Source organism: Paralichthys olivaceus, chromosome 17, assembly GCF_024713975.1.
Source record: "Paralichthys olivaceus isolate ysfri-2021 chromosome 17, ASM2471397v2, whole genome shotgun sequence".
Lineage (NCBI taxonomy): Eukaryota > Metazoa > Chordata > Actinopteri > Pleuronectiformes > Paralichthyidae > Paralichthys > Paralichthys olivaceus.
This window is the reverse complement of record NC_091109.1, coordinates 8,240,727-8,264,494: the sequence shown is the minus strand read 5'-3', so window position 1 is coordinate 8,264,494 and position 23,768 is coordinate 8,240,727. Positions and strand designations below refer to the sequence as shown.

Sequence of the window (23,768 nt, the reverse complement as noted above, 5' to 3'; positions counted from 1 at the left end):
ACTAGAATTACAAAAAATCTTCAAACTTCCAATTTTATGTATATATATATATATATAAGGACATTTCAATAATAGTGAAAGGATTCAATGAAGATTATATATTGTTAAAATAACATTACAATTATTCTAAATTAATATAGTGTAAAACACCGCCAACACACCAGCTGCTTTATCAAGATACAGTAATACAGTAACAAGGGAGTACATACCAGGTATGTCTATGAAGGTATCATCCTCATCCAACAGTGCAGCCATTCTCTGATACAGTCTGTTTTCATCTGCATTAATAATGGTGCAAGTTAAAACAATTATAAAATGACTACACTCTCAATGGTGTAAGAAAAGTAATTGTATTTGTGTGTGTGTCAATAATACATCCTTTTATCATACAAGTCAATCTAGACCACATCTATAGATATTAGCCGTGGCTGGAGAGGGGTGAAATCATGTGTATGCAGAGGAGTAATGAAATAGGAGCATTAACATGCCTGTTAGCCAGCCTGTCATCATGTGATGAGATTTGGTTTGGCGAATCCTTTGATATTACACGGCAATGATATCCAAAAGATACAGGTGAAATGGCTTCTCCATTAATAGCCATGTTTCATTATAACATGCATATTACTTGGCTCCCAAGAGCTCGCTTTTAATAGGACTACTTTAGGAGGGGGGCTGCAAACTATTGATGTGGCTCTACGTGTGTCACTTGACAGGGGGGGAGAAAACGCCACAGTGAAATGAAAACTGACCAAAGATATGTGACCTTCAACAATGACAGCAAGTTGGGGAGCCAATCTAGCGTTGCCATCATTTGGTGTATTTACATAGACTGTCCTGTCGTCTCAAATGGCAGTCTGCTACCAGTGATCTCTCTCACCTCACTTTAATGAACCGAGGAGAACTATTATCACTGAGAATGGCATACTTAATTCCAGCTCATCTTCAGTGCTGGCCCCAGCCATCCTGCAATGTCTTGGGTCCGTCTGCGCTGCCGACGATGGGTCAAAGTAATTTTGGGCATGTTCATCTCCTGTGTAAAGTGCGACAGGGAAGAGAATGAGAGAAAAGGGTTGGGAGTTGGTGGGGGGATTGGTGTTGTGATGAAGGGAAGAGGAGACGTGTACAGGTTCAGGTTAGTGGTTATTAGAAGCACATGAAGTGAAATGTTAATTTTGAAACCCATACTGTCGAAGGGCAGGGGCAGCGGCTGCTACCAGATAAGACAGGAGCACACAGGCAGAGAGCGAGAGAACTGGAAGAGAGACTGCTGGGTTTCTCAGTGCACCTCTCCATGGCCTGCGGTGCTGTGGGGCCTAATTAGCATGCTGCAAAAGGTCACGGCAGGCAATCTCTTAAATACGACCGCCATATGTTTGCCATGTTCAAAAGGAACTAATGAGAAAGTCTACAAGCTCAAAAGTACCTGGAATTTCAAAGACAATACCTTCTAAATACTCCAAGGTCAGTGGCCTAGAGGACTGGGGAAGTTTGGAGGTGTAGATCCAAAGGAAAATAACCTGAGCCCATGTCTCATTGACTTCTTATTAGCAATCACTGACCTATGGGTATCAAGCTGCTCCACAGAGTTTATGGGAATCCAAATGGCTCCGGGGCCACCAAGAAGCTTTCTTAACCCCAAATCATTCTCATTACAGACTTGAATATTTCACTGAAATCTAAATTGCTTTACTTGTATTTCTGAGGTTGTGGGGCAAAAATATGCATGGTGCATTAAATCATGTTACATATTCCACACAAGGATTGCCTTTATAGAAGGCTGAGGGTATTGGTACTTGGACACATAAAAATCTCTGTGTTTGCATTGGAGCACCACTGGCCCACTAGGCCACAGCCCAAAAAAAGCTCACTCAGATTTCTTCATGCTCATATGAAATGAGGTGGGGGTTTTTTTAAACTCCGTCCTTACTCGTAGCTGAACAGTCCGACTGAAACGCTTATTAAACAAGGAGCAGCCGTATGACTCCTCAATGGCATCATAAATTAACTGAAATTCACACGCTAAATCCCTCTACATCATTAACAGAGTTTGAACAATTTCCACGCAAATAGCTCTGAGGTTATGAAACCCTTTTTTCAAACACAAATTTGCATAATGGTACTAGCTTCGTGGATCGCCTTTTGAATCATATCTGTGATTTACCTAAATAGTCTGGCTGTCCTCCAGTTCTTCTCTCTAATGAAAATATCAATTGTCTGTTCTTATATGTGTAATATCAATAACTGGGCACTTCTTGCCAGCCAGAGTTATAGTTAGCAGAGAATGACAGATGACTTTGGTAAAGGCCAAACAGAAGTGTCACACACAAGGAACAATCTTTGTGATCTTCCAATAAAGGCACTGAACTATAGTGCACATTCACAGGACCCAATAAAAGAGTTGATTGTTTTGTGCGGCGAATTTGGTTACTTCCGATTTATTGTATTTATTGTTTGTTTATGCAAATATTATACTCAGTGCAATAACCAATAATAAATGAAGTTAAAACATAGAAAACAAAAAGTGAGAGAGAAATAATACCCAGTGGACCGTACATGTCCTGCTGCAACTGGACATTACACAGCACTGTCAATAATAAATAGTAAGTAGATATGCATTGTATACATACGTATAGGTTGTGAATAAAATACCAAAAGTAAATATTGTTTGCTTTAAGTTAATTGTCCAAATGTATATTTACAAAAAAAAAAATGAAATCAGTACCTTATCCTATCTTAACGCATCAGGTTGTCAGTGTATGTCCAAAAGTGTTGAGTATGAAGAGAAGAAGAACTTTTGGATACCTGCCTCCAGGTGACGGGGATGATCAGACCTCAGTGTGTCTAGCTGGTTACATACTTATCTGACTCCATGGCTCTCTTCAAGGAACCTTGTCTTCTGTGCTTCATTTGTGAGACTGTAGATGGCTCTCCTCTTTCTTTCACCCTTAATGACCCTGTCTGATGCAAACGCCCTGCATCTAACCTCCAATGGGAGACACTGCCACTCCAGCCGGCTGACAGTTGTCATTCAGTACTGCTTACTTTTTCCAGTGGAGCCTATAGTTGCAGCACAAAGACCCTGTGACAATGTCTTGTCACAGGGTGGTAGCAACAATATGGTTGGGGAACTTCAGCTGCTGTTTGGGGTCAAACAACAGCTGCTAATCCTTGCTGAGGTAAAATGTCTGCAGATGTTCTTTTTTGCAGGTTTTGACTGCTCCCCAGCAGGTGATGGCCTTCTAGCTTTACCCATCAAACCCCTGTGCTGATGGCCTCAGTGATGGTCTTCTGCTCCTGCCACTCCTCTCTGGGTTTGTTCCAAGATCAGATGGGCTTGGAGGCACATCATGCACTGCCTGGATGAGACATTTTATATGAATTGGCTCAGCTTTCAAAATGTTCAGAGCCGTTCACATCTTGTTCAAACATCCTGTTGCTTCATTCCCACCAGCTTGCAGGTTCTTGTTTTTTCCACTTCTGCTCTCACCTCCCCCTGAACTAGGTGTTGCCTATCCTTCCCTCTGGTGGAGTTAATTCAGAAAGGATCCTTGCCTAGTTCTGCATCAGGAACCACCTCTCTGTCTCTTGTGTGACATGGCCTTGCCTCTGTTTCCTGAACAGCTTCTCTAAGGTTCAACAAAGGTGTCTGTATTGGTACTGCATGGATGAATAACCCTGCAGGTTCACTGGATAGATATGTCTCTCCTCCTCCCTGAACTGTTCAGCTCCAGTTGTTGGTAATGACTGTTACCGTAGCTTGGTCCATTTGATCCACCTCCACTTAGCTCGAGTTTGCAACTCTTGAAGGTTCTAGGCACTATGAGGTGACTCCAGTCCTGGACCCTGGTGTCTCACCAGATTGAACACCAGCTCCAGGTGTTTCTCCTGCTCCACACAATAATACATTTTGATATAACAGTGAGATGCTCCTTTATTTCAATTTAACCTTATTCATCCATGTATGCTCATTGTTTTAATTTGTGTTCATCCGCTGGCTAATTCAATAGACCAAATGTGATCATACCTTTTGTGCATGAAACATAATGCAAATAATTGCTAATAATTACTTGTCATGTACAGCAAAAACAAAGTATACCACATTAAATCAAGAATCTAACGTGACTCATCCCTGAGAAAACTGGCACGCTTGCAGCCTTGAACGCATCCTAATTTACCATCCCATTCCTCAAGAGTTCTCCCTGACATACTGAATTATAAGGCGGCATATTCGTATGCCTGATTGGCCTTAAGCCGTGTTTTGGGGGCGTTCTGAGTACACCACAGACAGTGGATCGGCGTGGTAGCGTAGTAGCATATGTAAATGCACTCTCCTATGACTCTAGCCCACCACAAGGCATGTAGCCGAGAGTGGGAGTTAAGGCTGATTGTGTCGAGGGTACTTCTAGATAGAGATAGAACACCCACTACTGTTGCGTTCTCCGGCAGAGGAAGAACTTATATGAGGGTTGCTTGTTAGGACACGCTTGCTTTGGAATGCAGGGACCAAGAGCCTCTCGAATGGAGAGAGAGAGAGAGAGAGAGGGAAGAGAGAGTGAGAGTGAGAGAAAGGTTAGATCAGGAACACATCTACTGTCAACAAATTTGAGGCTAATGAAGAATGAAGCTTCACCTCTTTCTTTGGCAGGGGCTTGCAGCTCCATTTTTTTTGGGTGAGCTGCAAGGGTGCTATCCGGCCTGTCACCTCGAATTTCTCTTCCCAACCAAACCACAGGAACAGAAAGCTTGGCACTTCTTCCTCCATTAAAAGCTGGGTTTTCTATGCCTACAACTCCATCCCTCTCTTCTTCCCCTGATCAAATGAGTAGAAACATATTTAAGAAATATAAATAGTGACATAAGAGTACAATATAATATTTAAGCCAAAGTGACTTATTAAAAAAGCATTTTAATTGCAGCAATATTTTTCTGTTGGTGATTTCTGTCTTAAAATGTTCAAGTTCATCCCACTCAAAATGACACTAAAACACATTTAGGTTAAAATTAAATCAGAATCTTGCAGGAGGAGGAGAAAAAAGAGAAGAAGAAGAAATGATTAAAATAATTACAAATTGCGCCCTGACAAGCAAGAGCAAAATTTAGCCCAAAGCCATTTGTCTGTAATTAGTTAATTAATCCTTACACAAATTATGAGCAATAACTCATCAAGCAGGACTCACCCATCAGAAATTCAGCCGACTTGGATTTCTTCTGCTTAGGTTGCTTCAGAGCCTTCTGCTTTAACTTCTGGAGGGAAATTGTTAAATGAATAAATTAGCTGCAGAGTGAAGATCATCATTTATGATCCGCAACTAACACAGTATTTTAAATATGGGATGACACTGAAATGTCATTTAATTTACATCGCCGCTAAAGGGGTCAAGCACTAATTGAACAACAGGAGTGGAAAAAAATTTAATCATAAATAGATAAGAAAAGTTGACATGAATGTGTAATGAAGGTCACATTAAAATACTTCCTCCTTGTTTCTAAAATGAATGGGCACCAACACTCTCCTGGAAAATTATGCATTATTGCAAGGACTGCATGAGTCGACATAGACTTGTACAAGTAAATAAATACACATTTCTCATTATTTTCATTTGTGTGAACTCAGACTAAAGACATGAAGGGAAGAGACAAAAAGACTCAATTGTACATATATATATATATACATATATTTACCACAATACTACTGTATATAATGCTGTATATTGTTGTAGGTGGTCTACACCAGACAGAAAATAAAAAAACGATATATGAAAGCAAGTGTGGGTTTCTTTGAAATCAACAGTATGTGGAACAAACTCCGCAGTCCCACATTTCTCTCATTTCTGCGGACAAGCACAACAATAAGAAAGCTGAGGAAAAAGGCATAAGTAGTTGTTTTCGTTATGGATATGTTTACATAAGAATGCACCATATAAAAGGGCTCTATTGCTCAAAGCGTATGGAGCTTTTTAAGCATCATTTTATGCAGATTTCAATGATGAACTGTGCTCATGCCCATGAACAGCATGTATTTGTATACAATATTTAATTTCAAAGACAAAATCAAGGGACAGAGAGGGTGGGGGGGCTTATTTCAACTCTAAATGACAGAGCAATTAAAATAGAGGGGGACTACTTCCAGACCAATCTGGTAAGAGGAGTTTTTGTAAATCTGTTTTTACATTCAACAAGCCCTACAGCAAGACATTCATTTATACCACTGAGATTAATGCTTATCTAATTGTAACTTATTTAAAAACCATTTTCTTTTCAACTGGGTACCAATCAGTTTTTTTCTGAATTTCACATACTGCGGCGTATGAGACTGGCAAATGCTGCATCAGTGGTGACTGCTGCTGTGTGCTGTGTTTTTCTTTTATGTTAGTTTTTGTCAAACGCTTCACACACCTTTCTCAGACAAATATTGTGTGGGTGTGTACAGTGAGCAAATTGGGAATCTCTCTGACACAATTACAGGGAAATTATTCAGGTCATTTTGCCAATAAAAAAAAAACTGAAAACAATCACCATTAGTTTTGTGTTGTACCAGGACACTGAAACAATATTGTGTTGTAAACTAAAGCAGTCATTTAAATTAGCTTCATGATATTTACATCCATTATATGGTATTGAATTTTTGATTGTTATTGGATCCTCAAAGTCATTTGTGAAACCCTATTTGAAATAATGTTCCTCGACAGTAAATCCTATTTTTTACTTGACACTTGAAAATTGTTCTACAGACACCATGAAAGTTATTGTCGGGGGTTGATCGTTTGTTTGCTATTGTAATTAATCATCAAATTAGAACGATGGAAAATAAAACTCTTTTATTTCTCAGATCACTGTGTTTGCCTTTAGGGCTAAAGACATTTTCAAACGACCAATGAAGAAATTCCATTAACTTTTATCTTAGGCTAAACAAATGTATTTTGTTTATCACCCACATTCCTGCACCGAATAATCCAGAATATCATCTTCTTTATATATAACTGCCTTTAATGCACACACATAATACAGACACCACCATATAACATCTGTCATAACATTGTAAGACCATTACTTGAATTAGTTTTTCTTAAAAATAGTATTTTTTTGTATATACTTTCTTCTCTTTTCTAACAGTGATCTTTTCTAGCGCTATGCAAAGTACATTAGCTCCATGTCCTGTAAATGTCAATAACCCCTCTGATTACTGTGAATGTATGATCGCGGTAAGTTCAGTGGAAAAAAACACTTAGTAAACACACCAGCGAAAGTACACATAAGGAGTACAGTACATACTCCCCAGGCCTAATGCTTTAGGTCATTGTCACAAAAAATCTACTCCACACACGGTCCCTTGTAAGCGTCTCTGTCTAGAGAAAGCTAAGAAAAATGCCTGGTTCTCATCTCGCTCCCTAGGCCCCACTGACATTGACAGCATGCTCTTTGTAATAAAAGGACTGTTGTTTAATGTGCCATAACTGGATGGAACAGCAGATGTTGCATTTCTGAAACGATAAACAACAATTCAATCCTGGGGGGAAAAGGTATCATAGAGGTTTCTGAAATAAAGTGGATCTTCTGATGTAGAAATTGCAATTTAATACCTTAGAAGTATGATATAGCAGAAATGTAAATGGACTTAGTGCAGGCTTAGATTGTCTTACAGTCTGCCTGTCCCATTGCACATGCATCTATTAAATACAAGGTGCTGCATCCAAGTCACATGCTTAGAAATGTGGCTACAGTATAACATAGCACGTACATATAAAAGTAACACAATGCAATAGCCTCTGTTTATTCTCCTGTCATCTATCAGTGTAAACCTTCACACTGCTCTCTTCATTTCACTGTGTAGCACACAATATGCCTACTTTGCAGTGAACATGAGAAAAAAAAATCATTTATAGCTGGTGACAAAAAAAAAAATCCATGACATTTTTTTGACTGTTGTCAAAAAGAATTGAACACAACAAACCCTTGTTCACTTCTTGCTGCATTCACAGGCATAGCTAGAAGGGCTTGGGGAAGACCGCTCGCTGCTAGGGGCTGGTGGGCACAGACAAGCTAGAAAGTGAATTTTGCATACTGTACGGATCATCGCCCAGTTCAGCCCAGTCACATTGAATCTGCCATCAACCAATTGTGCTTCATGAAACCGTCAACCCTCATTTACGTCTGCCTGTTTTCTTCCCCGCGCTGCTGTAAACAAGGCCCCGGCTTTGAGCTGTCGTCCTCTGTCCCTGTGCGCGCTGCTTGCCAGGGGAGTGCAGACAACCACGTCTTCACAGAGCTACTTGGAGCTACCATTTCTCGGAAAGCACCCGTGCGCGCAAGGCAAAGGATTCAAGGGCAAGAGTCTTTCTGGAAATGACAAGGGTCTTAAGAGCTTTACACAGACACAACTGCATATGCCTTGTGTCTTCCTTAAAATGTATGACATCATGTTATTCTGTTACTCTGCAATTTTGATCCTAATCATGGCAATGTGAACCATTGTAAACATATTGATACCCAGATTAAATAATTTCTTAATATAAATATGCTGTATGTGTAAATATGCTTTGTGTCTTCATGGGCTGTGATGAAATAATGACAGACAAGATAAAGATGGGACTGAATTAGGTAGACGTTGATTTTTTATCTTTTAACATAATTAAAAATGTCCATATCAATAAAATGTCACATGAACGTGAACAAAGAATCTTTATGTAGATAATGAGAGAGAAGGTTATCGCTTTGTTTCGGAGGCATGAAAAAAAAGTGAAACCATGTGAATTTATCGAGCCGCCTTACATATGCACAGTAATTCTGACCCACCAAACGGTTTCTTATTAAACAACAACAGCGTCAGTTGGTGTAGACAGAAAACATAATTAGTATTCAAGCTTAATTAATCTACGCTGGCCCCCTTTAAGTGAATTACTCAATTATGTATGCATGTGTGCTCCTTTGATGCTAACAGATTATGTATGTTACTGGGGAAAAACCTTGAAAAATGACTTTGAAAACTTTCCACCATAAAATGTCACTACAAGCTCCTGCACCAGCTCAGAAATGTCTGTGAAGACCATGAATGCTGAATAATTATGAAGAAAAAAACTAAACTGCCAAACTTCTACAAATTCTCATTAGTGCCAAACCACCATGCCAAATATGTTAGGGCCTGTAAAGTAAACCATTGCAATCCACCCTCCAAAAATCCAGTGCACAAGGCAAAATAAATCAGCCAAATATGTACTTTCTGTGTGCCCTAATGCGTGGAATGGAAATCCAACACAGGTCGGATCAAGGTCTTTCCTGGGATCATGGGAACTCTTTGGGATTTTCAAGAGCCTTTTTGTTTTTACCCTTGAGAACCAGGCTGTGGCCTCTGCACCCCTCAATCCCCCATTGAGAACCCAGAGGCAGCGCTGAGGAATGCTAAATGTCAATGGTCAGACTGCACCAGCACCTTCAGAGAGAGCGAGATGGAGGTGTAGCCTGTATGGCCTGATCTCTTTGTGTTCGGCTATATGCTGCTTAGGGGGGCCAGGAGTGAAATTGTACTCACGCTGCCAAAGGTGTCCATGTCCATAAACTGCAAAAGATCATCGCCGGGCGACTGCGATCTCCAATCAACGGCAAGGACTGAAGAACATAATGCACGAAAATATGATGAGAAATCTGGCAAACCAAGAAAAATGTCAGAATATAAATGCCACATTTAGACAAAATGTATATTAAGTAATTTTGAAAATGCATATAAATTGAAGTTTTGTTTGAGTTATTGAAGCTAAAATTTGCAGAAGAGGTCTAAAGCTTATTGCGCAGCGCAAAATCCCTCATTCCAAGCAGTGTTACATTATCTCTCTCCTGCTTGTGTGTTTAAAAGTGTTATCTCTGTAATGCATCTCTGAGAATAGGACAATAAACACTGTTTATTATCACTGACAAATTATTTGCCCTGATTATTCAAATAGCTTATTCATTTATATCTGATACAATAGCGTTTGGTTTTTTATCATCTTTTCCTATGGTAATTCACATGGCTTGCACAAGTTTCTGCTGAAATAGCAAAACAAACCCCAGGCAAAATGTGAAAGATTATCCCATACCATGCGAGCTAGGATGAAATGCTATACTTTTTCACACTGAACACTGCTCCACTGGGTGTGATTGAAAAACATGTAAAGCTATTGAATCTGTGGTTTGTCTATGTGAGGGAAAATGAGTGTTGTAACAAGTGGGCCAATGTTTTTGTAATTGTTTCAAATTACACCCGGTGTAATAACTCAGTGAAAGTAGAGCCAGTGTGCGGTCCGTACACATTAACTAGGCAAAGACCACAGGATATCCATGCACCTTATCGTGGCCCACGAAAAAACAAAAAAAAAAAAACGACTTGATTGTGTCAGTGAGGGGAATAAAACTCTGTGGCTATAGTTCCAGCTGTGTCTATTTGTGTCCAATGGCACTTATCAGCAACTGCACAACGGAAGGATAATATGTTTAGATAAAGAGGTGCTCTGCTGCATTTCCTCTACATTTGTTTTTTATTGATTTAAAGACACCCCAGCATTGCTGTTTTTAATTTGCTGAACTGTTTGTGTGAACTACTAATATGGGTGTGTGTGCGTGTCTGTATAAATGTTTTATACAGGCTGTAAAATTGTGATGTTGTGAGAAAAATACATCCATTAGTTGTTAAAACTGCAAGTCTCCTGCCAAATACTGGCTCCCTATCCAATGAGAGTGCCAACCCTATTGTTAACCACAGAAATTACTGATTCACTTTTCTACTTTGGGTTCAAGCTCTCTGTCAAAAGCCATATGTGAATATATTAGAGTAAGTGCAAGAAACCCCCTGAAGTCCTCTCAGTGTAAAGTACTCACAGGAGTTAGCAAATGTCCAAAAAGCTAGCCATGTTAGACTTCAGTGCTATATCAAATCATCTCATGTGCTTATTGGACAATACCACCATTCGAACAAGCACTACCAGCTCCTGCCAACAAATTATACATATACAGAGGTTTTTAATCCATATGCCACAACACTATTCCCTTGTTTAATCACAATAAGACAGGGATAAATCCAGGGGTGGGGCCAGGGGCATGCTGGAATCTGATTGGCCCTTAAGTGCCTCTGTCTTGTGAGTAGTCTTTTGAAAAATTGTCACTTACTAAAATACTAACAATAAATTAGAAAATCTCTTTAAACAAATTATCTAATCTTCTAATCTTTTTTTGAATTACACAGTGTATAACCAGGCAATTTCCAAAGGAATGACCTGCTAAATCAGAAATTTGCATGGATGTTGGACATATAATTGGCCCCTCGGTGTAAATTTTGGCCCCCGGTTTAGACAAATCCCATGAACCAAACACTGGCATATACTGCTTATACTACACAATAGTAATACCCAAAGTGAGTATGTACATTAACATCTGCTATGACCCGCTACTACATCCGACATGCGACCCATTTTTACCCCATCTCCCTCTCCTGCCCTGAGAGTGACCATCTCCTCTGTCATCTACTCAGCTAAACTCAATCAACTCCTAATCCACTATGACAGTGCAGTCTGTGTTGCACTAGAAAGGCACCTCCCCTTTTCAATGGCATGCGACCTGAAATCTTCGTTTGACATTCTTTTTTCCCCCATGAACACAGATAAGGATGTAATTCAATAGTCACTGAGGGACAGGGTACCATGCACCAAAGAATATTTTATTTGCTCGTGGACAGAGGCCTTTTCTTAGTGCTTAACAACAACCATGTCTCCCTCAAGACATAGAGTTAGCACAGCTGACAGTCGGGGTTGAAAAAGGGCAGTTTTTCTTCATCGCTGGCCAATGGAGACATTTTACATGCATATTTACTCTAAATGTACTCTTTGCACTTTAAACTCCACTCGCAAAAGCATATACATCTGCAGTGTATTGAGAAGTCCACAACAGCACATTGTTCGATTGTCTAGTGTATTTGAGTGAATTCATGCAAGTTTGGGCTACATGGGTTTTGTAAAAACTGCTCTGTCTTGGGTAAATTTCCATCAGGTAATACCATTGTAAGTACTTTTTCAACTAAAATATGTTATTTGATCCGAACGGATTATTCAGCAAATCTAATTCAAATAACTGCCACATTATAGGAGTAAACGTATTGTTATTGTTTAGGATTAAGAGGTATGTTACCTTGTGCAGCCCGAATTCTTCCTCTCCATGGTTAGCTACACTGCAGTCGTCAAGGTGATGATGACGCAGGCCCTGAAAACACACACACACACACATAATCTCAGGTAACCTACTCATGTTCACTTTCACTCACTGAAACAATAGGTTAAACAGAGAGTCTGGATTAGATTCTATTGGATGTATACAGTTCATTAATTAGATCTCACTAGAGACAGTTTACACTAATTGCATGTGCTGTGTATTATTAATTAAATTAAACTACATATGAATAGAAGTAGGAACTGTATATTATTTACCACCATAACATCTGAATCATACCAAGGCCAAAGCTTCCCATGGCTGTCAGGGTGTAACTTTAGTGAAACTGAGTTCTGTCAAGGTAAAGTTTCATCTTTGGGGCATTATTTACTATATGGCCTTATTGTTTGTGTTTTAAATGATGTTTTATTATTAATATTGAGCGTGGCATACAGTCAAGAACAGAGAAATTAGTGGTTAAACAGGCTGCTTTGTCACTTTTCAGTGCCAATAACAATAAAACTCCCTCAAACTAAAAGCTCATAGTGCTTTGTAAAAATCCATTATGTAGCATATGACAATTCCTACAAAAGTTCCCCTATGCATTATTTAGAGGGAACTCCAGACAAACGTGTTTCTAAGCCAAAGACAACCCAGAGAGCTTTAACGGCTGCTGTGAAGAATAGGTACACAGCGCCCTACGGACACGTTTGCTCACGTTTGGAATAAGGCATATTACCACTAATGTCCCCCTCAGAACAGATCATGAACTACAGCTAATGATTCCCTCGGAACCAACAGTCACACTGTGCTTTACTTATGACTGCAAAGCCATCAGGCCATTGGTGGCCTTTTCAACTGAGGAAGAGAGATTGCTCATACGTATCCGCAATGAACAGTCCTCATTTGTTTTGTCAATACGGAGCGGTGAATGTTGTGTGTTATCTAAAGTATATCTTGGCTGCGAGTGGACTCTCCTCAGTTCATCCATGTTGCAATCTCACCATGATTATCCCGCAATACTGCAAACAATCAGAAGTTAACTATGCACAATAATACACCATTAATACTCATTTTAATCAATGCAGCTCAAGCAAACCGGATTTTTGCAGCACCTACGTTAGAAACCACTGGGATCCTTTATGCTCATTAGGCTGGTTAAATTTGATCCAAATAAGATGCCCACTGATGTGGACCTCCTATTTCTTGTCTAAGCTGTCGTTGATCATTTATGCGATTAAATTTAGACCTAAATCTCCATCTTATCCAATTAATTCTCTGTGCAGGCATGAGAGTGGCTAATGATGTTATCTTACCTAATTAACCTGTATAGGGATTCAACTCCAGGACAGGGGATTGTTCATCCCTCATCCGAGCGTTCATTATTATCATTACAATCATTATCATAAAGGGGCTAACTTATGATGTTGGCCATTCCACCACCATTAATCTAGATTGAGTCCTCTTTTTTTCTTCTTTTAGGGGAGGGGAATCCTTGGGGTCATTTTTAATTATCACTAAAAGGATGGGAATCCTAGCAAAGCCCAATAAGTTCAGTTGTGGTCACAGCAATCACCGGAATCCCTTGAGAGCACATTACACGGATGTGATTTGACTGCTTATGACTGAGGGGACATTTCTGATTTTGCCGTATTCGAGGCCTTGCATTCAGTGACTGCTGTGAAACTATTCTTTCGGTGTTCTGTCAGCTTTCCCATTGAGTGATGGCTTCAACCTATTAACACAGCAGACTTGCAGCAGATCAATAGCCCTCATTGGGCCATGTGTCATTAGTTAATCGGATATTGATGAGGGTATTGACACGCACCTAATTAATCTCAGGCCCAGTGCCGGCTTTCATATGTATCCTTAATTATGCACTTCATCTTAGTTCCTACACATCAGCAGGCTGCCACTTCCTGTTTGACAGTGAGTAAAAGTTAGCTGTCTTGTCTCACTCTTTTTTATCCCTTTTCTTAGCTCTTTGTTTTCCAGCAGCAGCAGCGCAGCAAACATGCATGTTAAGCACCTTAAAGGCTCATTTATGCTCATCTATACTGAGACTTCAGTCCATACTCTATCCATATTTGTGCATGTCTTCAGATAGCTTACAGTTAAGGACAAGACAGACAAAATGGAGCAGTACCACTGGAAATAGTTGGGGGGCAGTGTTGCCAAAAGCTCAAGTAAGATGACCACAGGAGACAAAGATTACGATTCAACACTGGTGGAACATTTTAAGTAGAGACTTTACAAGTTGGTAAGTTGGACCCCCCCACTGTTTACAACGTGGCTGACTACATCATCACAACCTCCTCAACTGGCGCCATGTTTGTTGTTGTCAGGAACTCTTGATGCTGATGTTGGCGCCGCCCTCTGGGGGATGCATTGCTTAACATCCAAGCCAACAATGCGCAGAAGTATAGGCGGTAATCGTGACATCGTTCGAAACCGACATATCTGTTTTTGTACATAAAAGCCGCATAAATGAGCATTAATACACCTTATGTTAAATGTGTCCGTCCATAGAAATCTGCCGATAAAGAAAACCAGTAGCACAAAACATTAGATGTAGATTAGAGTAGTTAGAAAATCAGGCACAAACAATAAGATTACATACTTACATTTATTACCCAATATCAAAACAGACAACTCTCTATATATATTTATGTGTATTTCAATGTAAATGCATAAGTACACAATGTATATTATCTAGATCTATATTGAAATAAAAATGACAAAGATGTTTACTATGCGGCATTGGCCAAAGAGTCTCGCTAACTGTATGTGTAGGTGGCTACATCTAAATCTGCATACATGTAACCCCATGTCTAAGCATGAGCTTTGAGGTATTAAACTCATATCTGTCTCGTTTGCACATGCATGTGCGAGTGTGTGAGCGTGTGTGTGTGTGTGTGTGTGTTGACGTGCACAGGCTGATCAATAAGGCTGTGCATAAGCACATGAGTGCACAGATGAGAGAGCACCTGAAGGTGACCCTGACTACTGGCATCACCACAGGGCTCCAATAAGCTGCTCCTCAACCGCTGCTCTGCAAACCACAAATCTCTAACTTTTAGCCTTCTGCTGTTGGTTTGATTATTGTTTATAGATACAGCCGAGAATTAAAGTATGGCCCGCAGGCAGCATAATTATTTACAGCTGAAAACTCATATCATTACCAGCATGCTCCTAATTGCCAGAAGTAATATCAATGTTAGTTGATTAAGTGTATTTTTTTTCCGTCTTCAGTCTCCGTAATGTGCAGAGATTGTTTTCCCTCAGCATATGGGGTGACGGTTTATCTCAATACAGCTGTTCATCTGGCTTGACTTCTGTTTTTTTTTTTTTTCACTGTTAATTCCAAAACAGTGTTGTAGCATCTTCAGAAGGTTGCGATCAATTGCTCTCTTTTTTGTAGTTTGCTCACAAGGTCAAAGAAAACATAATTACCCTTCACTGCTCAAAAATAATTCATCTCTGTAAAGATTTTCCCTAAATAGATACAGATGTGACTTACAGGAGCAACAGTGGACCTTTTGACTTGAGATGATGTCAGAGCTACAGCGAGAGGCCAGTGTGCTGTAAAGCTATCTTTAATTCAAAATTATGATTAATTAAAACAAATGTTTATTTGGCCTGGACCTCCCTCCCTCCGTTATGAACACGTCAAAATATTTCATTCCGTATTTAAGGCAACAAGAAAGATGAGGCTATAAATAACGCTGCCTGTGAAGGGAAAATACATAAACCTTGAAGGCTGCTTTATTATTCACATATAGATTACTCAAACATGAACGTAGCACAGCAGCACAAGAAAGCTCTTTCTTAGAACTGTGAAATCTCCCATGGCAGAGTTCAGTGTTTTTTAATTTCAATTTTCAAAAGGGCAAAGGTCAAACTGTGCTTACAATGAAAAGTAATCAGATTTATATTAATATTCTTCATCTGTACATTTTTTTTTTTTGCTTTCTGAGACCACAATCAGCAGTTTACACATCATTAAAACTTTAAATGTGTTGTGTCTGTTTATACCAGCAACATCCTGAAATGAGAAACAGAGTGTTATTTACAGAGACTTGGAATCTTTTTTAGTTTCGGAAAATTGAGTTATTCCTTCTCATACTGCCTCATAAGATTAGGAGCAATTTTTTTTTTTATTATATACGAAACCTCAACTTTACTTCAATGATATTTGAGAACAAATTCTTTGAAAGTGAGCTCGCCTTGCATGATACAGCATAAGTAATACAGTACATAGAGGGAAGTCAAAGACGACAATACTTCTAAGTTTTTTATAACATTTCCTTTGAATGCATTCATGTCTGATGTGGCCCCGAAAGGCCGAGTCTATAAGGCGGTTAACAATGGCAGGGATCCATCTCATGCTTCTAGAGTTAAAATTGTGCAGAGGAGTGGAATAATTGTTTAAAGGGCAATGCAAATAGTGATTAAAAGTTGGCCTAGGGTCATCATTAGGGCATGATCTCAGAGAAATGGAGAGCAAAGGGGGGACTGTTTCAGAAACATCTTGCTGACCAACAAGGGTATCTTGCATGATACTTAGTCGCTATGACAAAGATGTATAATGCGACTTTTGACAGGCAGTGAATCTGCCCCGTTGATGAGCACACTGTGAGTTCACGCACAAAAACACTTGAGGGAATTAGACGAGCGCCGAAATGAAACTTTGTGCTACAAATAAATGGTTTCCTTTCTTTGTCATTCGTTCGGAGATGCGATGATGTCAATGAGCAGCAGAGGTCTTAAGCTCTCTTTAAAGGTCAAGAGGCCACAGGCGTTGGTGTGCCCGTGCCAGAAAAGCATATGATAGGAAATACAGTCTGAGTTGTATCTGGCTGGAGACATACGTTGATGACTCAAGATAATGAAGAGAAATATGTAAAACTGGGTGATACTGTTGAGGATATTGATTATTGGCAGATCTGGTTAATATGATATCTATAGGTAGTTATTATCTTATTTGGACCGCCAAAATAAAACTGAAGGAATAAAGACCTAATATGGATTTAACATATTAAGACGATTACAAGCATTTACCTTATGGAAAATCTGTACAATCTATAAAGCCATTTACAATTGTAAGTAGCCAGTTTACTTAATTCAATACGTTTGTGCTTTAACTTGACAATGTATTTCTAACTGTCACTTGTTGTAAAGCTAGTGTAGGCACCCCCAACTACATAAGAGTTGAATTCACTAAAGGGTGGTGTTATGACAATATAATATTGTTGCCGTGGCCCTAAAAACAGAATTTGGAGCGACCTGTTAATTCTTGCACATCAGAGTAAATGTAGTCATTGCCATAATAAACCTTGGAAGTTGTTAATAACTTCTCATTTTACACTTCTATACAAACAAGCTTGTGCCAAAGGACCAGATCTATCCAGAACTGTTCTTTCACTCTATCCTTTCAATCTGACCATTTCTGAATATATTTTTAACTAATCATTAACCTGTTTTTGCTTGCCAAAATAATGGTGTGCTTTTGCCAATGCACAGCCACTTGTAAACTAACTTCACTCCTCTTGTTCCTCTCAAAGTCCAAACTGTCAACCAAGCTGCAAACATTGTGATTAAAATTTGCTTTATGTCAATACATCTCGCCCTTGCACTTCACGTCACTCCATCCCTTCATTTTCTGGCTACAAAACATTTGACACTGCCAACAGCAAAGAACATGTCTTTACATCAATTATTGATAGGCTTATTTAGTTTACTTTTTTGAAAAACTCTTGTTCATTGCAGCAGGGGTGGAGCATCAGCAGCAGTGGTAAGATTTACAACTATTGTAAATTCTACTATTTTGTTCAACAAGATATTAAGTTTCAGCTCATGTAGAATAAAGGAAAAACAATCACAGAACAGCTTTATGAGCTCAAAATGTTCATTTGTTGGTGGCTCGTAAGGTTGTGAGCCAGTTTAAATAGAATACCAGGAACTAGTTTGTCTGTGTTAAACTCCTGCTGCAACAGCAGCTGCTCACCTGAAACGAGTCGACCCTGAGCTCCCAGGTCACTAAGCTAAGCCACGCATCTGTCTGAATATCTGTGAGAATGTTTGAAATGTAAATGCCTTCAGTGACCAACTGCACTCAGCTTGTCTTCAATGGACATGCATCACTGACCCTTAGGGCATTAGCAAGCTCATTGGACTATTCATAGACTGTGTCCTCTGCCTCCTGCCTTTCAAGTTTTTTAAAGGGTATAATGTTCACTCTGTGAGTTTAACCTGGATCTCTTTTTAACTTTTAATGATCTATTTCCTACAGTTAATGATTCAACACAAAGTTTACTACTGTGTGTGTGCACTGACATATTAATGCACAGGCGAAGCAAGGACACTTCTGGATGGAAAAGTTCAATGACGGAACACTATTTCTTACTGCTTGTCCCATTCTTGAACCCATTTGACTTTTTTGTATTCGCATTTGTGTCATGTAATTTAATTTTCAATAAGCACTACCACTGTATACAGGGCCAGCGTAGTGGGAGGAAAGGTGCGACTGACTATCCAAGGCCTCAAGGGAAGAGGCCCCGTGCATAGCCTGAAACAAAACCTGTTTATTTGCATTTTTCTTATTTCTTAGTAATTTATTATACTCCAAATAAAAATAACTGAATGAGTGAACTATGATGCTGATATTTAAGAAATCTGAGGCTCTTCCAACCCTTACAAAAGATGTCAAATGGTTTAATCTGATCAGCTACGCTAATCAAGTCACGTGACTCCTGATGTTGGAGCAGGAAGCTGCATCACCTGTTGTTAAGTCCAAATCCAGCTACAGGAACAGAAAACTGAGGGCAAACAGGTTTTGCTGAATTAATTTTAAAAGAAAGATGAACTGAACTAAAGCACAAAGTACTGAAAAGGAAAAGTAATTTAATAACTGCTCTGTAGTCATCTATTTATTTTGTTGGATGGTCAGCGAGGTTGGTGTTAAAAGTTAACTCTGATTCATCTTTTGTGACGCTATCTTATTTGAATCAAACCAGGTAATTCTCTGTAAATCCTGCTGACATGTTTTTTAATCCATTTACACAAAAATCATGATACATGATATGGCTGTTTAGTATCACGATACTAACCAAATTCCACAAGGACACGTTTTTTTAGCTCACACCTGTAACTCATACTTTTAGGGCCTTGTGAAGCCTGCTAATCCTCAGACTTTGTTTGTTTGCAGTGAGATGAATAGCATTAACCGTTCTGTGGAATTTGTTTAACTAGAGATGGAAAGTACATAAAAGGCAGGAGTCAATGGGGTTGATGCATGTTTGTCAGAGTAGCTCAGGATTGCTAATTCTTGAATTGCTTATGTCTTAGTCCACATTTCAGCTGCAAATCCTTCTGTTTAAATCTTTATCCAAGTCATTAAATAATTCATAAATATATAAAACACATTGTAGTGCCCCGTATTCCACTTTCATTTATCATTAACACGTTTTTTAAGATTAGGAAACATGAGGTGAATTCAAAGACAGGTTATTCAAGTGTCTCAGAGCACAAATAATGAAAAACTTGGGTTACAGACAGAGGATGTTGCACCTTTTAAGCCTGATGAGACAAATTATGATTTGTGAATATGGGCTATATAAATAAAATTGAATTGATTGATTGATAATTATTAGTTGAAATTAATTGACTCCTGTTTACCTATAGGTCATATCAACATAATAGCAACTCTCTGGATGTCAATAAAACCCACTTACAATGAAAGCATGGAGCTCCTTTGCAGCATTATCATTGCAGTGTTACTTCAGACTGATGACTGACTCTCCTTTGAGCACGTTCCCCTTTGTGTTTTTTTTTTGTCACATCTACCTCTCATTTCTCTATAGGACAAAAAAAATTGCAGCCAAAGTGGATGTCGTCAAAGCCGAGGGCAATCACAGCTCCATTTTCACATGAGCGAGTGTTAGATGTGAGTCTGCGTGGGGCAAGTCTGAGAGCTCAATATCTCCAGCACATGAAGTTATAAAGAAGACAGAAGCAAAGCATCCTCTGTTGAATAAAAGTCATACATCGCTCGCAGGCACCAAAACACGAAAGAAGTTGAGTCGTGAACGTATTATCAAACAAGATTGGAGAGTGGCAAATTGGTAATTAGCCCCTACGTTGCAAATGAGCATTACAGTCTTGCTTATGACTTTCCTCTCTGGTCCCCAAAGCCTCTTCTATTAATTTAGCTCTGAGCGGCCATCTATAAACAGGCTAAATAAGCTGTTAGCCTAAACGACGAGTGCAAATGAAGGGCTGGCTAAATATGCTGAAGGTAAGAGAGATAGCGAAACATCCAGCACTCAAATTACAGCAAGTAGACAGGGGGAGATGCTGGAATTATACACATTTTGTTATTGATTCCATGAAATGAAAAATGTATTTCAAATGAAATTTAGCTGTTTCAAATTCACTAATTCCTATTTTAGAAATTTTTGCTTTATTTATCCTGAAGGAAATTCTTGAGCCAGCTTGCTGCAAGATTACAGTATCACAATATATCATAGAGTACGGTGAATAAAACAATGGAGTAATAATAAAGTGTACAACATTTTAATGAAAATAAGAAACCAAAACATAAAGTGTACTATAAGTGAAGATATAAATTGTGCACAGATTAAATGCAGAACCAGTAACTAATAGAAATAACAATATAAACGAGGAAAATAAAGTTAAACTAATGCTAAACTTAAGTGGCCGTAAGTACTAATTATAGTAGAAGTAAGAATATGGAATACTGCACATGATATTGGTAAGTGAGTGAATCCTTACATGTATTTTCTAAATGTTTGATGAAAATCCCTTGTGTGCAACCAATGCAAAATAACTTATGTTCATTGCATGAAATATGATGAAATGTTAAAATATCCAACAGCATAAAACATGATCATTATGCAAATTATATGTTGAATGAAGTTGTTTATGATAGAGAGACAATAAACTTTTCTCTCCACATGTACCAGCCTGACTGAGCGGCTGCCATCGTTTGTCACAGATCATGTTCTGTTTCTCAACTTTAATGGAACTGCTCTGAACTCTTGAAAATCCTGCCTCCCTTTCTAGTCAGGTCAGTTCCCTGCTCCAGAATCCATTCAGCCCTCTGGTTGTCTTGCATAAGAACAAGCTCGGCCCATTACTGCAAAATGAAAAGGAAGCAAGGCAGAAAAACCTCCAAATTAATTTACAGTAGCACACACCTCACAGGTAACTGACTCGAGTTTGATGTAATTACTCCTGAAACCATAAATGGCTGTAATTGAGAAAAAGCCTACAGCATACAAGGATAACAAATGGCAAGATAATGGAAGCAGTGAACGTCTGAGGTGCTCAGATTGATGTGAGCGGGAGAAATATCTGGCTTCTTGCAATTCTTGCAAATACACCTCACCAACACTGGCAGCACTGCTGCCCTGCGCTTGCCCTCCTCTTCAGTATGCCGCTTATATTCAGATGAGCCAGCCATTAGCTCTAAGTGGTCTTTACCGCCAAATTTTGCCATTTCATAAATGAGTCAATTTTCGGCATTAGACATTAGCCTGTGGCGAGGGTCAAAAGGTCAGCTGTGGTAAATATGAGGTGCAAACCTGCAATTAAGGGGATTAATATGGGCTTGTTCTAAAGCTCTTAAACCGAGCATGTTTTACTGGCTATTCAGGATGAGTGACATGTCAGCTTACAAAATGTTTGGAATGTTTCACTGTGACTGAGTTATGCACTCCTCTGACCCCAGCTATGGATGTCACGTTTTAAAGCCATCTCTCTCCCCTTCTCTCCCTCTCTTTCTGCCATTCTGCCCACATTGTGTCCTAAATGGCCACTGCATGGTTTAATGCAATAGACAAAATGGCATTAAGCTTTTTCCTCTATGCCAGAGTGGGAAGAAAGGCTTGTCAGCAAAATAGACTGGAAACAGAGAGAGAGAGAGAGAAAGAAAAAAAGGGAGAGAGAGCACTCTCGCATCCCTGCCCTTCCACTCCATCAAGTATGCACCGGGGCAGACAGACATATGGGTGACGCTACATTCTTTAAAGAGAGGAAGCATGTTCCTGATGACCCCTCCCACTCCCGTCCCCTCTCTCTTGCCCCGTCACTCACAAATTGCCCAATCCGAATGTCAGCCCTTCTCTTTATCAAACAAGCCCATTGTCTGCCAATTCATGGGCACTGACGAGAAGCCGCTCGCAAACATTGGAGCATCTCGTCTGCGTACTAGTGTGTGTGTGTGTGTGTGTGTGTGTTTAGATATGCTGCCTAGCTGTTATTAGTAGTCAGCTTTGTTAAAATGGGGGCACACAATCAGACACACAGCCAAAAAATCAATACAGCTTTGCCCGTGCCTGACCCACATACAGGGAGGCCAGTCGAGGCGGTTACATTATTTTGAAAGCAAGTGTGCGTTTGGAGAAGGGTGGGCATGTGCATGTCTGTGTGCATGTGTGAATGTATGGACATGCATGTGAGCGATCATGTGCATATGGAAATGTGTGTGTGTGTTTGTTGGAAATGAACATAAACACATTCATTCAAGTGTGTGTGTGGTGAGTGGTTTTGTTTTACCATACTCGTGAGGGTTTAACAGCTTTGTGGGAACCAATATTCTGGATGCCATGAGTTTAAATGGGCTGTTTGTGGGTTAAGACTTGGTTTTAGGGTTATGAGAACTATAAGTTTTAGGCAGAGGTTGAGGTTATGCATTTAGTTGTGGAGGTTAAGGTTGGGGTAAGGGGCCAGGGAAGGAATTCTGTCAATGACGGGTCCCCATACTGATAGGTGTACAAGCATGTTTGTGTGTGTGTGTCTGTGTGTGTGTTGGGCCTGAGTGGGTGTTGAGTTCACACAAGCCCTTCCTGCTGCCTGACTTCACTGTCACTGATTGTAAGCGACGCAGAGCTAATAAAAGAGCAAAGCTGACTGTCAGCAGCGATTAGGCTGCCTACAAAGACAAGACAAAGAGAGGGGAGAGCACAGCGGCATTAGCTCTGGTCATTAAACAACTTGAGTCAAGGAGATTTTCAGACTAACCTGGTTTATTAAAGGGGAGGAGGAGGGCAGCTGCACGGACAGTTTGCTGTGAGTTTGACAGTGGTGATGACTTCGGTCGGAGATTCTATGATAGATTTTTGGGATTGATTTCTCAGCTAAGTAGATCCAATGTGCAGTACATAGAGTCGAGGGGTCGGAATCAGTATTGCAAAGGGAACACTTTCAAGCTTTCACCTTTAGGACGTCACATTCTCCTTGCAAAGAGATGAGAGGCGGCTTAGAGCATGTTGGACATGAACCCCTGCAGAAATGATCAGCAGGCCCCATTTTTTACTTGCCTGACCTCCACTCTGTTCCAAATTGTGTTTATTAAGTTTATTAAGGCAAATTCACTAATAGAATTTAACAAAATTAGTTGGAGCAAATATTTTGCTATATATACAAAGCCTTTAAAGATTCACATTCCTTTGTTCGCTTTATTTCAAAATCACAACTGTGCAATTTTATGTTAAAGAAAAAAGTTGGAACCTTTAATGATTTTAAATAATGTTTGCATTTATCTTTTTTATTACTATTAATATTACCATTTTATTATT

At 39.5% G+C, this 23,768-nt stretch overlaps 1 protein-coding gene across 1 annotated transcript in view; it reads right to left on the bottom strand.

Annotated features, from left to right (window-relative positions):
• Window positions 1–5,181, bottom strand: part of ofcc1 (orofacial cleft 1 candidate 1) — a 78,369-nt gene extending 73,188 nt beyond the window's left edge. Inside the window, exons 1-4 of the mRNA XM_069513105.1 lie at window positions 5,178–5,181; window positions 4,631–4,810; window positions 931–1,030; window positions 210–298 (exon numbers count right to left, since the gene is read on the bottom strand). Coding sequence (XP_069369206.1) covers window positions 210–298; window positions 931–1,030; window positions 4,631–4,810; window positions 5,178–5,181 — 373 coding nt within the window. The remainder of the gene's footprint in view (window positions 1–209; window positions 299–930; window positions 1,031–4,630; window positions 4,811–5,177) is intronic.
• Between the last annotated feature and the right edge of the window lie 18,587 nt (window positions 5,182–23,768).